We start from the raw sequence: 16,972 nt of genomic DNA on the forward strand, positions 1-16,972 counted from the left end.
GCCCATGGCCACCCATTAAAAAGAGATGCTCTATCTCATACTCCAATCTTTCTGGGCTCCAAAGATTTTACACAATAAAATATTTCAAATCATTGGATGTACCAGTGATGAAGAGCAGTATGGGGAGCCTGGGTGGCTCAGTCGTTTAAGCCTCTCACTTTTGACACCAATTCAGGTCACAATTTCATGGTTCGTGAGTTCGAGCCTCGTGTTGGGCTCTGTGCTGATAGTGCAGAGCCTGCATGGGATTCTGTCTCCCTCTCTCTCTGCTTCTCCCCCACCTGCTTTCTATGTCTCTCTCAAAATAAATAAAAAGAAACTTTTTTTTTTTAAAGAGAAGTATAACAAGATTGTCAATTAATGAAATTAAGATTGAGCTACCGGGCTTACCCTGGGGCCTCACCTTGGCTGAGTTTTACTCCCTGTCTCTGATTGGCTGGCCCTCTGTGAGTAGCAATAAGCTTAACACCCTGGCAGGGCACTTGAACAGTGAGGCCTTGGGAGGTTCCTCAGGAGTTAAAATTGCTTCCTTCCCCAGTTTTAGAGGTTGAAGGGAGAGAAGCAGCAGCCTGACTGTCACCTTTGGACACAGTCCCAGTGACCTGTCAGCATGGGTGAGGCCCCTACTGTTTGCCTCACTCAATTTCAGGTACTGAGGCTCTCAAGGCAGGAGTGTTAATATACCCATTTTGTGTGCCAATCCCAATCAGTGCAGAAGTGTTACTGGGACTCATGTCTTCCCCAAAAGGTGGGGCCAAGACTAATGTTTTTGACCCATGGCAGATGTCCAAGTTGTCTGGATAAACCCAGGGGGCAGAGTATAAATGCTGACCCACCACCATGCTTACCCACTCCATGTAAGGAGGTTGCCTCAGTTTCCTGATGTACATTCCTGTCTTCAAGAACTGTTGGCTGTCTTGGCCTCCTAGACTGAACTGTGCTTTATGGTTGGCAACCCCTACTTTCTGGGACTAGTGCTTTGAGCTCTGTGTCCAATGCCGTTGGCCATGATCATTGCTGCCCTGCTCAAGTTCTCCTTGAGCATATGTATTGAACGGATGAAGCACAGGTCTCCAACGCCTTCATTTGAAGCCTGTTTTTACCTGTGGCCCACCCTCACGGAGAACAATCTTGCAGTGTGGCTCATCCATCTGGTCCTGTCTTCACGCATTTCTTGCCTTCTCCCCATCCCACCAGCTCTGGGCAGAGGCACCTTCACATTGGTTTATGCAACTACCCTCCTGTGTTCCCCTCCACTCCACCTCCCAGCTTTGCTCACAAAAAAATGAAAAATAGGGAATTGGCTCAAACTTCTTTGAAAAATCTGACTGGCCTTCCCTGTGGCATATGGAGAATCCAGATTTCCAGCTTTGTAATACTCAAAAGGTATATCAGAGATACTAGCAAGGGAGAAAGAAGAAAAAATTCTCTGCTTTTCAACATAAATTTATGCAAGAAATGTTAGCGATTCACTTAAATGTGGAGTACTTGTGCCTATAAAAATACCTCTAAGACATGACTTCTGGTATGTTAGAGAAGCACTGTTTAATCTTTATTCTGATAGAATGAGAACAATTTTAAATAAAAGAATATGGAATCAAATTTAAATTTCTTTCACCCAGAACCTTCCCATTTCCCAACTATGGCAGCAAGATTTTTTTTTCCCTACCACATCCTTACACAGGAAAAGAGGGGAATTCTAGATGTGTACCTTAGCATGAATCAATGAAAATAAGCAAAAATAACACTTGTCCTTCTGCCACTTCTGAGGAATAAAGTGGAGATAAAATCAATAGTGTGTATAGAGTATCTTGAGGCTCTGGGGACAAGGTTTTAGGAAGACACATGCCATCCCTTTTTGCTCTCTCCTTTTGTCTCTGAAAAGAAGCTGATTAACTCAAAACATATGCCAGAGGGACAGTATAAGACCAAGAAAATCATTTAAGTAGCTAAAAATTCTGTTCCACTGGGCCCCAGAGAAAGATAAAACCAAAATATGCCCACCCTGTCCCTTGGCAGAAGGCGGCCTAGTTTGTCTAAGTTGTAAGTGGGAATCAATGAGCTCTTCAAAGAGCACTGAAATCCCTTTACCAGCATGCACTCCTACAGAGAGAGCCAAGAGGATGAGAATCGATAGCACTCCTAATTCCGAAGCCCAGATTCTCTGCAGTGGCACAGGGGCCAGGCCAGCTGCAACACAGCAGCCTGGAAGAGGCTGTGGCCTGGGTTTCTGGAAACCTCATGGAGCCTGAGAGCTTTCCTCCACTCCCCTTAGCTATGCCTGTCTCCCCCTAGGCCTCAGGCCTCCTACCTCTGGTAGGGAGTTCTACAAAGTGGAATGGGCTCAATGCCTCCTACCAGCTGACAGTGGAGGCTGTCTGTTCTTTGGGCTTCTCTGCTTGCATGCCTTTTCTCTGGCTGGACCTTTCTGACTAATAAATAGATCTTCTTCTACAGCTTTCTACTCTGCTGTGTGCTCTTCCTTGGCTTGAATTGCATGCCTGTGTGCTGGTCGGTCTCATTATAAGCAGGACCCTTTGCTTCCTGGTTGCATTTCAAAGTCCCTGTGACTATGCTTTGATTTATTTATCTTTAATTTTTTGTATTTAGGCAAATATGTACCTAGAGTGACATGCATAGACCTCGAATGAGTCTTTAATCAATGGGTTTTGGTGTAAGTGACTCTAATTGAGATACAGAACATTTCTACTAACCTCAATAGTTCCCTCCTGGCCCCTATTATTGAATCCCTTTACAGAGGCAATCAATGTTCTGATTCTTCGATCTTGAACTTTACATAAGTAGAGACATAGAGCATGTACTTTTTAGTGTCTAGTCTATGTCACTCAACATACTTCTGAGATTCATCCATGTTGTTGCAAATTTCAGTTTATTATTGTATTTTTTTTTCTCTGAATAGTATTACAATGTGTGAGTATATCTATATTTACTGTGTCTGGGCTTTGAATCCAACATCTGGAAGAGAATTCATGACCCTGTCATAAATTAGAGACAGAAAATAAAGGCTCAAGAAAATAGGAAAGAGACTATAATATCTGTGGGCTATCAGATGAGTCTATGCCACCAGTTAATGAGAAGTTTCCTTTCCTTTTCCCCATGCAGTGATCCCAAGTATTGAAAACTTGACAGAACACCAATTTCACAAGGCATAAGATCTAAGAGATCACAGGCAGGCCTTAGACCCTCTGAGGAAAGAATACTTTTCTACCTTACTGTAATAAAAACCAAGCAAACCCTTACTAATATTTTAAGCCCAGTTTAAGTGGCATCTCTAGTCTCCAGTTTTTCCATAACCTTGAGGGAAAATGATACAATCCCTCATTTGTGTTTCTACAACAACTCATATGAACTTTTGCTGCAGTTTTTACCATTTTGTACTACCTTGGTGTCTTTGCAGACCTGACTGCACTTTCTAATAAAGTAAACTATAGACTCTTCAAAAAAAGGGGGGGTGGGGTCATCCCTTTCCTTTCCAGTGATTACACACATGATGTAAAGGAATGGGCACATGGATGAATGCCCAGATGGATGAGTGGATGGATGGATGGATGGATGGATGGATGGATGGATGGATGACGGATGGATGAGTGGATAGATGGGTGGATGGGTAGGTGGATGGATAGATAGATAGATAGATAGATAGATGGATAGGTGGATGGATGGGTGGGTGGGTGGGTGGGCAAATGGATGGATGGATGCATGGGTGGTTGGATGGATGGATGGATGGATGGATGGATGGATGGATGGATGAAACTGTATGTAAACACTGTCATATTGCCTATAAACTGAATGACCTGTCTGGTTTTTAGCAACCCTCAGCAGTATCAGGATACTGCTTTCTCTCATGATCTCACATTCTCATTGGTTCTGGGAGTTCATATTATTCTATTCACCAATAGGCAAATGCCTAAGTACCATCTGGAACTGGTTAAATCTCCTAGCCACCAGAAAGTGGCTTCCTGATGCTTCAGTAAATATTTTTATAGGAGCTAGAGGCTGGACAGGGTCACAGTTAATCTATAACCATGTAGCCCAAGAGTCAATCTGGACACCATGAAAATCTTCTCCGTATAGGACAGACCCGAGTACAGACGAGTGGCGGTGCTTGTGCTATCAGCAGGAAGCTGGTTAAATACAGCCTCACGGGTAACTAAGAGGTGATGCTGAGCCCATTAGAGAGTTTTGTAATACTGTGAATAGCATTTAGTACTCAGCTGTTTCTCACCCACCTCTCAGATGGTCCCAGCAGGAAACAAGTCTGTGGCTGTCGTGTTTACAGTTAATTAATGTTTATTTATATTTTAAAACAAGGCATTCACCTGTCATGCTGTAAAATAAATGTTCTGCTCTTCAATTAGAGGTTGTCAGAGTAGAGAGGAATCCTGTTTGCTATGGGTTGAATGCGTGTATATTTAACTGTGTATCAGGTAAGGACCTCTTTCCCTGTAAGTCTCTGTCTCCTCTCACAGAGGCTAAGGCTTCTTTCTCAAAGAATACACTGTTTCCAGGCCTTGTTCATAAGATTGGCGTTCTGCTGTACAGGCCATGAACTTGCTTCTAGAGGGAAGACAACAGAGGTACAAGTGTTTCCTTAGATGGGGATCGTGGGGGGTTAGCATGAAAATATAGCACATTTTGACCAGTGTAGAACAAGGATTCTTAAGGGAAAAGGACATGATTTATTCTCTTTGCAGTAAAGTAGTGGCTCACTAAGTGTGAAGTGTTTAAATGCTACACATTCCAAAGAAAGGTCTGGCTCTTGGTTGGCTCCTGGTAGATCACCCTGGCATTCTTGGAATAGTCTGCTAGTTAAGAGTGTCTTTCTTTACCTGGGCCTTGGGTCATGCCAGATGATTGATGCTGACAATGTGACCTCTGGTGGTAGTCTTGGACCATTAAGTGTCAGTTTGACTTCTAAAGGGACTGGAGACTGAGTAACTAAGATCAGACATCTGGGGCACCATGGCTATAATTGAGCTTCAATGAAACCCTGGTCATCAAAGTTCAGATGAGCTTCCCTGGTTGGCATACTATCCCTGTTATCACACACCACTGCTGGACAATGTAGCACTGTCCATACAACTCTACTGGGAGCAGACACACCTGAAAATCCACACCTGTCTCCTGGATTCTGCCCTATGTACCTTTTACCTTTGCTGATTTTAATCTGTATCCTCTCACTGTAATAAACTACAGTTATGAGCACGACAGCAATTCTGAGTTCTGTTTGTCCTTCTAGGGAATCAGTGAACCTGAGGATAGTCTTGGGGACACCCTCTCTCTCAAAGAGTAAGTGATAAAGAGAGATTGGGTTGCAGGGTGGAAAACAGGTCAGAACCGAATGCCAACTCTGCTATATACCTCCTGGTGACCTCAGGGAGGTCTCTTGACCCCTTAATTTTTTTGAGATATCAGTAAGATTCTATACTAGATATTCATCTATTATTTCAATAGATATTTACTGAATGAACCACTGTTTTCATTTTTGTATTTTGGGGAGAGGGGCAGAGGGAAAGAGAGAGAGAATATGGAGACCGATACAAGCCTCGATCCCATGACCCTGGTATCATGACCTGAGCCAAAATCAAGAGTCAGATGCTCAACCAACTGAGCCACCCAGGTGCCCCAATGTGCCACTGTTTTTATCACATAGTATATGTTCAAAAAGTGGTTAATGGTAGAGGTGATTGCTTGACCCATCTGTAAGCTTATCCACACTATTTTAAAAGTTCCTTACATTAGGCAAGCAGTCTAAATTTGGACATATGCCCCTCCATGCTTTTGCAGAGAGTATGTTCACAGTTTGTAGTCAATAAATGATTATTTTCCTACAGTTACTTGTGTACCATTGCCTCCTTCATTAATCTTGGGCCTAGGCCTCTTGTCTCTAATACAGATCTTCATCAATTTATGATGAGATTGCAACCTGTTAAACCCATCATAAACTGAAAATATCACACACTGAAAATGCATTTAATACATCTAACCTAGGAACATTGTAGCTTCGCCTCACCTATCTTGCATGTATGTGCTCAGAACCCTTACCTTAGCCTACCGTTGGGCAAAATCATCTAACACGAAGACTTTTTTATAATAAAGCGTTGACTACCTGATGTAATTACATTGAACACTGTGCTGAAAGTGAAAACCAGAATGGTTGTATGGGTACAGAATTCTGGTATGTGTATGGGTTGTTTATCCTCCAAATCATTTGAAAGGCTGGAAGCTGCACCTTGCTGCCACAGCCCAGCAACACAAAGAGGTGCCTGGGAGAGGATCAAAATTCAAACTTAGAAGTATGCTTCCTACTGAATGTGAATCACTTTCACAGCATCGTAAAGTTAAAAAAATGGTAAGTGGAACCATCAGTAAATCGGGGGCCAGACTGTCTATCATCTGTTTTCCTTCAATTTTGCAGTTGCTATAAGCTTGGGAGTAAAGCCTGTGTATAAAAGTACCTGGAATAGCGCCAGAATCATCTTTGGAATTGAATATATACTAGGTGAACATGAATATTAACAACTAGAGGATTTCTTTCAATCACTACTTAATAGATAAATAATATTCTCTCTTGACCAATAACTGAAAAAACAGAAAAATGGGTTAAAGTGTGATTTTTGCACAGCTTTCACCAACGAGTATGGTTTGAGCCAATGGTTTGCCCCTATGATGGGTTAAATTGTATCTTCTCCCTCAAATTCTCGGTACCTATGCATGTGACCCTATTTGGAGACAGTTCTTCGCAGATGTAGTCAGGTCATACTTATTATGGTGGTCTCTAACTAGGTCACCTTAACCCAGTGACTGCTATCCTTAGGAGAAGAGGGAACTCTGTACACAGACACACACAGAAAGAAGATGGCCATATGAAGACAGAGACAGAAATTCGAGATAGATCAGCTGCCACCAGCCACATTCGGGGCTCCTGGCAATCAGTGCAAGCTAGGAATGGGCAATGGAGGGTTTTTTTCTAGAGCCTTCAGGATATCATGACCTGGTGACACCTTGATCTTAGATGTCTAGCTTCCAGAAAACTGAGAGAATGTGTTTCTGTTGTTCTAAGCCGCCCAGTCTGTGGTACTTTGTTATGGCAGCCCTAGGAAATGAATACATCCCTCTTTAAAGCTTATCACACCCAGGTCTTTGGCTGGTATCTGGGTTTCCTTCCTTGACAGAAAGGAAGTTGCCTCCTGAAAATGGAAGGAACCAGCCAAGAGTGTAGAGGCACAAGGAAGTGACTCACCCTGGGACTTCGGCCAATACTGCTCAGGTAGTACAGGAGTCCTTTGGCATGGTAGATTGTTGGCTGGAGATGGGCACTGGGAGAGAGCCATTGTCTGTTCAAATCCTCCCCTTTCAGTGAGCATCTGTGACTGCAGGAATAAACAAGCAAATAAATACTCATTGAGAAGAAAATAACTTGAGAAAATAAAGCTCGACAAGACAAACAAACTAATGAATCCAATGTCCTTCTGACTTCTGTCCAATTGGCATCAATTGCAGATGTCCAGAAATCTGCAGATCTGTCATTTAAGCTCCGAAAGTGTTGTGATTATTCACAGTCCCGGAAAGAACTGGAAGCCATATTTGACTTTTTGACTTAATATTGGGTTATCACAGTTTTAGGGCGAAATTTGGGAAATGTAGTTCCCCACAGAGAATGAATTCAATAAATTTCTCGAGGTTCTGGGACCTTCAATTCTACAAATAATTAAGTTGAGCTCAATCTGTCATGCAGGGTGTGTTATATACGATATTTCCAGCTGGCCCAATAACTCTGCCAGGTGGATATTATTCCATCCCAATGAAGAGACTGAAGCTTAGAAATGATTACATAAATGACCCGAGATCACAAAACTAACAGCTAGTCTTTACATCCAGGTCTATTTGCCTCTAAAAAAAGCATAAGGCTCTTTCTCCTATCACTGTGCTTCCTCCCTATCCATACAAATGACACGGAATGCTTGACATTTACCCAGAGAGCCAGAGTATCTTTTTCAAAGACATCATCATGGGATGCTGGCACTAGAAATGAGCTCAGAATCATCCATCGTCTCATTTGGGAAATGGAGACGTCCACATTTGAAAGTATCACATTACTTTACAAAGTTGACACAGCTGGTTAAGATAGTGCTGCCTGCAATTCAGAGGAAAGAAAACTAAGAATCTGAGCTGTCAGGTAAGATCATCCTCAAAGAGACTCCCAGAGATGAACAAGAGACCCCCAGGCTCAGGGGAAGCCCCCAGCAGTCCTGCTAAGATGCTCCTTACTCAAGAGAGCTAACAAGAGAGATGCCAGGAATTGAGGGGAAGCAATACAGCATCCTCATCAGCCTTTCCCCACCCCCACCCCACATCCCCTGCTGCCCTGGTCTTTCCATACTCCACACCCATCAAACTTGTCACAGATCCCACTGAGCAACTGTGTCTACTGTCACTTTGCCAGGACTCCCCACAGCTCCATCCCTTTCCACTCCTGCAACTTTCAGGGGATCAGCACTGCAGGGAAATTTCTGATCCCCAGGACATCCCATTCTGCTCCTATTTGGTGCAATAGCATCCAGAGATCCCCTTCACCCGAGTTCTCATAAAACCATTTTGGGTGAGGTTTTACTGTTCTTTAGTTATCTTTACATCTCTTTCCTTGGACTGTGAGCTTCCTGGGGGCAGGAACAGTCAGTTTTTTCCCATCAAAACCTTAATATAGTAACTGTGTCAGAGTTGGTATCCAGTAAATAATTTGGAATGAATAAATGCACTAGCATTTCAAATGTAGAACCGGATACGTTTTCTGTGTGTGTGCTTTTTTTTTTTTAATCACTATTTTCAATAAATCTTGGAGGTGGAAGGAAAAAGGTTCAGCCTCCTTCTTTTACCACTTTCTCATCTTCGTGTTTCTGACATTATCTTAAATATTAGTTTTCTGCTGCTTGTCAGCCTCCTCTTACAGCTCACTAGAAACCAAAAACCTTTAATCATTTACCCCGATCGCGCCATTAAAATATTTTGACTTGAGAAATGGTAGGTTTTTTCATCTTCCTTTCTGACTTTTTTGTTCCTTTCTTGCTATTTTTTCTCCCCTCCTCTTTTTAACAGCCAAGACATACAGAAATAGGGCTTATCTGTTCCGCCCGGCGACCAGGGATAGAGGTAAAATATAAAGGAGATCTTTCATGCTGATAGTGACAGAAAGAAGCAGGTGTCCCCAGACTTGCTCCTGAGCATATTTGCTGTGTTTAAATGAATTTCTTTTCTCAAATCAAGGTACTTGCAGTAAAATATCCCAGATCCTCAAGACCCTAACTGCTCTGTGACTCTCCTTGACTTGACCTGGATTCGCATCAACACTAGGGATTTGTTTTTGCTTTTGTTTTTGTTTTTCCTGTTGGTAACATCTAAAGTGATGAAATCAGTCAAGACCCCTTAAAAGCATTTCTGTTTGTACAAATGAAAATGCAGACATTATATGTGTCCAGTAGCCATCAATTCCATGTCAACTCTCTTTTTCCATATGCTCCATGGAGACCAAGCACAGAGGCAATGTCTATGTGGGAAAAGCTCATAGGCCACCACATAGCAAAAAAAAGTCATTCCAAATTACAAGTTCCAAAAACAGAAAAAAGTAAAGTTTGTGCTGCAGTCAGAATAAGCCCTGGGTTTGGGTTAAGAAGTCCCAGTCTCGAATTTCAGCTCTGTCACCAGATAGGGGATTTGGTGTCTCTTTGAGAGTCAATATTCTCATAGGGAAAAAAAAAAAAAGAAAAAAAAAATATATATATAGAGAGAGAGAGAAATAAAGATAGATAGATATGCCTAAACTGCTTCCGAAAATTATTTTGAGGATCAAATGAAATGATATCTCCATGGAGAAGTATCTATATAACTCAATCTCTACCCGTGTCTACATCTGTCATGTCCATACCTATATCCATTTGCACATCTCCATCTTTATCTGTATTTCTATCTTCATCCATATCTGTAATGTTCAGGTATATACAGCAGTGTTGCACTATATTTATTGGTTCCTCATCTCATCCTACTTTTCTTTCCTTATGAACAATAATGAAGCTGTATTCAGGTTGATCAGAAGAGATAATCTTGGCTAGGAACCCCAAATAGGAGGCTGTGGTCAGTTTCAATTACCAGTTGATTCGAGCAAATGTAAACGGGGAAGCAATGAGACTAAGAAGCAAGGAATTCATCTAAGAAAAAATGCAAGGCAATAACACTATGAATTGCTAATCGGACTTTGGGCTGTGAAACAGTGCACAGGGGGCTGGTGGAGAGCACCTGAGATTATTTAATTGTATTAGATAATCTTGTAAACTTGCAGAAGAACTTGGGCCAATGTAAGACTGTCAGAAGCTGTTAGTTTGGGGTAAATTTTGTTTTCCAGGGCTGGAGACAATGATGCATTCCCTTTGTACCCATAGGCTGTGTGGATTTGGAAGCCCACATGGTTGTATTTGTACTCAGGGCTCTATGTATGGCTAGGATTTTGAGAGTATCTCTGTGTATGCCTAGTGTTTCAGATGCTCCTCTATCTATGTGATTGCAGATTATCACAATATGTACTACACATAATTTGAGTGCTTTTCCTTTTAAAGCAAATCCATTTGCTCCCAATCTCCAAATCCATTTGGCATTTTGTGTTAATAATATCAAAGATTCATGCAGTCAGAGAAACTGTTGCTATTCTTCCCAGAGATTTGTTTTAAGCATTTGAAGATGAAACGCACCCCATCTTATTATCTACTGTAGCATTTCTGAAGTGACAGCTGCTCCCTCTATGTGGAGAGAATTAGCAGATGGACAGCTATGACTGGCTGGCAATAAATTCAGTGCCTCTAATTTCTGAAAAGGGGTCAGCCCCCAAATAGAGTTTAAAGTCCTGCTTTGTTATTAAGAATAAAATGGTGAGCGTTGCTACATTTTCCCCCATTGAAAACCGCAAACTTGAAAAAAATATATTAAATTTTAAATGAAAAAAAAAAGAAAACTGCAAACTTAAAAAACTATATTTTAGGGGCGCCTGGGTGGCGCAGTCGGTTAAGCGTCCGACTTCAGCCAGGTCACGATCTCGCGGTCCGTGAGTTCGAGCCCCGCATCAGGCTCTGGGCTGATGGCTCGGAGCCTGGAGCCTGTTTCCGATTCTGTGTCTCCCTCTCTCTCTGCCCCTCCCCCGTTCATGCTCTGTCACTCTCTGTCCCAAAAATAAAAAAAAAAAAAAACAAAAAAAAAAAACTATATTTTAAATTTTAAATGAAAAAAAAAAGAAAACAGCAAACCTACAGAGGGAAAACAACAACAACAGCAACAACAACAACAACAACAACAACAACAAAAACCAAACAAACTTCTTCTTGGTTTTAATAGGTTGAAGCTATGTGACCCAACTAGTCTTCACTTTTTTTTTTTTTTTTAAGTTTTAGTTTAACTACAGTCTAGTTTAAGGTCATGCTTTTATGCACTAAGAATGCTAGATATAGGGTGACCAACCATCTGGTTTGTTCAGGAATGTTACAGTTTTATTTTATTCATTTTTAAATACTTTTTTTATTGTTCATTTATTTTTCAGAGGGAGAGAAAGAAAGAGAGAGAGCAGAGGAGGGGCAGAGAGAGACAGGGAGACACAGAATCCGAAGCAGGCTCCAGGCTCTGAGCTGTCAGCACAGAGCCCAATGCAGGGCTTGAACTCACAAACCGCGAGATCGTGACCTGAGCTGAAGTCAAACACTAAACCGACTGAGCCACCCAGGAGCCCTTAGACCTCATTTTTAAAACAGTTTTAGGTTCACAGCAAAACTGGGTGGAAAGTTCACAGAGTTCCCATATATCCTCCACCTGTGCATAGCGCCCCCTATCTCCAACATCCTCACCCCTCAGAATGGTATGCTTGTTAAGGTCAATGAATCTACACTGACTCATTATTATCACCCAGAGTCCACAGATGATAACTATATACTATTACACGAATTAGTCTCACTAAAAATCCTCTGTGTTTTTCCTATTCTTCCTTTTATTTTTAAAAAAAAATTTTTTTAATGTTTATTATTTTTTGAGAGAGAGATTGACAGAGTGTGAGCAGGGGAGGGGCAGAGAGAGAGGGAGACACAGAATCTGAAGCAGGCTCCGAGCTGTCAGCAGAGAGCCCGACGAGGGCTCAAACTCACAAGCTGTGAGATCATGACCTGAGCCGAACTCCCAGGCGCCCCAAGGCATGTTGCAGTTTTAGACTTGAAAATCCGACATCCCAGGAAACCCCTGAGTTCCTGGTAAACCAGAGCAATTGGTGCCCCTCCAGCTAGATCTCAAATTCTAAAAGGTGTTTCAAAGGTACCAGGCCAGAATTTGGCTTGTTTCGCATTGACTTTGAACTTTTTGGGTGAGGCCAGTACCCTCCCGCCAGCCTGCCTGTTTTTATCTCTGACTGCTTTACATATACATATTATGTGCCTGCTCTTTCTAGGCATTAGCAGTCTGTGTCCAGGAAGTCTTAAACCTGTGGGTTTTGGTAGGACATATTTCTTCCCTTGGAAAAAATAAAATACAAAAAAGACCTCTGATCTCCTGAAAATATGGCCAAGCAAAAGCATCTTGGCTGAAATTATTAAACAGTGAATCAGTAGCGCCAGTCCTGAGAGGTCACTGAACAAGAGCAATGGCACAGAACCCTAAGTAAAGTGTAGCCTCAAAATCTAGACAACCTAAAGGGAAATGATGTCACTAGATTGCATTCTTTTAACATTAATTGCATATTTATGTATCTGCTAATAACAGGGATTATGACCCTGGCCAGAGACTGGGACACGAGTGACATAACCGAAGCCTTGACAAGCAGACTCTGAACTACTAGGACCCCTAGAACAAAGAAACCATCACAAGTCAGAGAAAGAAAGAAGAAAAGTGAGTCACTTCCTTAAAGAGGATCTATCAAGCTTCAGTCAGACAATAAAATGATACAAAAATTCCCCCATCCATCCATGGCTGATAAATGGAGAGATGGGGCCCATCAGACTGAATGAATGATGCCGGGCTTGATAATATTCATCCCCCCTGGCACAGCAAGCTTTGAAATCTAAAGAGAAGCAGTGTATTTGAAATGTAGCAAGCAACTTCACTATTCAGTGCACATCCTAGGAACAGGAGGTAGCATGGGTGCAGGAGGAGAATATTTATAAAGGTAAAGAGATACATGGAAGCTTCAGGAATAAGAACAGCATGGGGTACTATCAGCTGGACACTGCACCCCGAGCTTTCTAAATAAACACCGCTTGGATACAGAAAAGAAGGGAAGAAGGGGAAACAGATGGCAGCTTCGTCTGTAGACCATGGTTGCTGTACAGCTACAGACAATCTGGGTGGCCAAGTCCATGCTAACATGATCAACGTAGTATTTTGGTCACACAAAACGCTCAGAGAGTCAATGATCTAGAGAGCAGGGGAACAGAAAAGACCAAACCAGGTGTGCCTCAACACCTCCAACATCCAATGTTATGTCACTAAAGGACTGACCATCCCAGAGCCCAGGTATAGGAGCACTTGAAAACTGGTCATCCAGTAAGTTACCCAGAATTGACGCTTGGACCTAGGTCAGTCCAAACCTAAACCAACTTGTCTTTATGCTCTTGTTCCTCAAAGTATGGCCACCAACCTGGGAGTTTGTTAGATATGCAGAACCTTGGGTCCCACCCAGGATCTGCATCTTAACAAGATCCCCAGGGAATCTGTATGCACATTTAGGGTGAGAAACAGTGTTTTCTACTATACCTTGAGGAAAGAAAGAAAATTAACACTTACAAAGAAACCGTGTACTTTACAAAGGACTGTGTTGCCACCACACTTTCAGAAGCCTAGAACACATGCTATTTAGAACCTCTAGCATCTTGGGATGCCTGGGTGGCTCAGTCGGTGGAGGGTCCAACTTCAGCTCAGGTCATGATCTCATGGTTCGCGAGTTCAAGCCCCACACCAGGCTCACTGCCATCAGCACAGAGTTTGCTTCGGATCCTCCTCTGTCCCAGTCTCTCTGTCCCTCTCCTGCTCACACTCTCTCAAAAATAAGTAAACATTAAAAAATATATATATATAATATATATAATATATATATATATTTTATTTATAATATATATAATATATATTTTTATATATTATATATTATATATATTTTTTATATATAATATATATATTTTATATATAATATATATATTATATACATAATATATATAATATATAATATATTATATATTATATATTATATACATAATATATAATATATAATATATAATATATATATATATATATTTTATATATATATTGGGGCGCCTGGGTGGCACAGTTGAGTGTCTGACTTCAGCTCAGGTCATGATCTCATGGTTCGTGGGTTTAAGCCCTGCGTCGAGCTCTGTGCTGACAGCTCAGAGCCTGGAGTCTGTTTCAGATTCTGTGTCTCCCTCTCTCTCTGCCCCTCCCCTGCTCTCGCTCTGTCTCTCTCTCTCCCCCACTCTAAAAAGTAAATAAACATTTAAAAAAAAATTTCAAAGAACGAATGAACGAAAGAATGGAAGGAAGGAAGGAAGGAAGGAAGGAAGGAAGGAAGGAAGGAAGGAAGGAAGGAAAACCTCTAGCATTTCACCTGGAGCAGCACTGGCTCCAAAAGTCTGGATACACCCCCACCCTCCCTGCCCATCCCATTTGCCCAATTGATGTATTAGTCTCTTACATGTTTTCATTTGAAAACCAATATAGAATTAAGATGAAAATGCATTTTCTCTAGGTTTTTTTTTTTGTTTGTTTTGTTTTGCCAAGTCTGATTTCATAGTACCTGATTCAAACATCCAATGGAACAATTCAAAAGACAACAAGGTAAGGACATGTTCAGCTGAAATCAGACCAGATTAAGGGGTGGGCCAGCTTGGCAAATAGAATGAGCACCACAATATCACTTGTCAAAATCAGGAACATATAACCAGTTAATTCACATTTCTACACAGCATTCAATCCCATATACAACTGATTCAATAAAAATAGGTATCACTCCCACTGTTAATACTAAGTTAATACTAGGTTAGTACTAAGGTTGAGGTTTTAAAGCTATGTCTTGAGACCAACAACTCTCTGTGAAGAACTAGCCAAACACAGAAAAGTCAACAGTAAAACCTTGGGCTGTGCCAGCAGCTCTCAGACCACCCAGCCGACAATCACTTGAAGTCACCCATTCAGACTGGCTACCATTTTGGACCCCATCACCTTTTGGACCACATTACTTAACAGATATGAGTAAGAATAATTTAATTTCTGAGATTATAAATCCATTAATAATCTTGGCAAAAAGTTGTCAGAATGGGAAATTGTAAAAGAAAAAATTTTAAAGCCAAGAACTAATGATTATCTCCTTTAACGTTAAAAAAAGAACAAAGAAATCCTTTGAAAGACACTTCAACACTCATTCCTGACAAAGACAATCAAGAAAATAAGGATTGATGGATACTGCTTACTTTACAAGTCACTGTAAGGTGTAAAGGTACATTCCAAAGACAAAAGTATTGCAGAAAAACATGTTCATTAATTCATAAAATATTTATGGTCACAACATTACTCTTCTCCTGAGGAACTCAGCAGTTAACAGGTCCTACGAGGACCACACAGTCCGGGGATCATCATCAAGTGGCAGCAGAAGGCAGACGCTATGTACACCTTGTTCTGTTCATTTCTGAGCGCCAGCCCAGCACAGTGATCAGCATGTGGTAGGCAGCTATCCATCATTAGCTAAGAAATAAACGAAACCCAACCCTTATTTTACTGCTGTCAGAATATTTCTTCTCTGGGCAGCCAATATCTAAATTAAAACTGTGTCTTTTTTTTTTTTACTGTCAATTCAACAGATTTAATTATGGGATATTGATTTTTCCTATCATCTCTGTCTTGGCAAGGGCTTCTGTACTGCTGCTGTCTGCTTTGGATTAAAAGTCACTGTAATTTCCTTGTTAGGGAGAAACCTTTAATGAAAAAATTCCATGTAAAGCTCAAAGCCATTAACACTGAGAAAAATAAAATATTGTGTTTTTTTTTTAATTTTAATGTTTATTGGGGCGCCTGGGTGGCTTGGTCGGTTAAGCGTCTGACTTCGGCTCAGGTCATGATCTCACGGTCCGTGAGTACGAGCCCCGCGTCGGGCTCTGTGCTGACAGCTCAGAGCCTGGAGCCTGTTTCAGATTCTGTGTCTCCCTCTCTCTCTGCTCCTCCCCTGCTCATGCTCTGTCTCTCTCTGTCTCAAAAATAAATAAACGTTAAAAAAAAATTAAAAAAAATTTTAATGTTTATTTATTTTTGAGAGAGAGGGAGAGTGATAGAGTGCGAACAGGAGGCGGGGGGGGGGGAGGGGCAGAGAGAGAGGAAGACACAGAATCCAAAGCAGGCTTCAGGCACCCTCTGGTCAGCACAGAGCCCGACCCAGGGCTCAAACGCACTAGCCATGAGATCATGACCTGAGCCAAAGTCAGCCACTTCACTAACTGAGCCACCCAGGCACCCCCCAAAATTTTTTTAAATAAAACTGCAGTGGGAGTTGCATTCTTATCTCAAATGTAGGAGCTGATGAAGAAATTTATAGCTGAGGCCTCCCAAAGAAACTCAAAAATTAGGTTCTTTAGTGGACCACAGGATTAAATAACACCCCAAGCTTCTCTTCCTGAATGGAAAGAATTCATAGCTCTTTCCTTGTTCTCTTTTTCTGTCTCTCAGACACTTATTTCATATTAAGGTCATTTATCCTTATGGACCAGAAAGCAGACCGTGCATTTACATCTCCCCAGTGAGTTCATCGAGCCAAAAGGTTTCTCTAGCGAGTAACAACTCCTCCCTTCCCTGCTAAGTAGGAAAGGTAACAAGAAAGGTGATTCTCTGCTTTCTCTAGAGAATGTCAGTGTGTTTAACTCTGGTATATAATAAA

At 41.5% G+C, this 16,972-nt stretch overlaps 1 protein-coding gene across 3 annotated transcripts in view; it reads right to left on the bottom strand.

The window, feature by feature from the left end:
* AGBL1 (AGBL carboxypeptidase 1) overlaps window positions 1-16,972 on the bottom strand; it is a 774,608-nt gene that overhangs the window by 424,530 nt on the left and 333,106 nt on the right. For all 3 annotated transcript variants that reach the window (XM_042941057.1, XM_042941055.1, XM_042941056.1), the window contains one exon: window positions 7,265-7,394. In XM_042941057.1, coding sequence (XP_042796991.1) covers window positions 7,265-7,394 — 130 coding nt within the window. The remainder of the gene's footprint in view (window positions 1-7,264; window positions 7,395-16,972) is intronic.

Source organism: Panthera leo, chromosome B3, assembly GCF_018350215.1.
Source record: "Panthera leo isolate Ple1 chromosome B3, P.leo_Ple1_pat1.1, whole genome shotgun sequence".
Lineage (NCBI taxonomy): Eukaryota > Metazoa > Chordata > Mammalia > Carnivora > Felidae > Panthera > Panthera leo.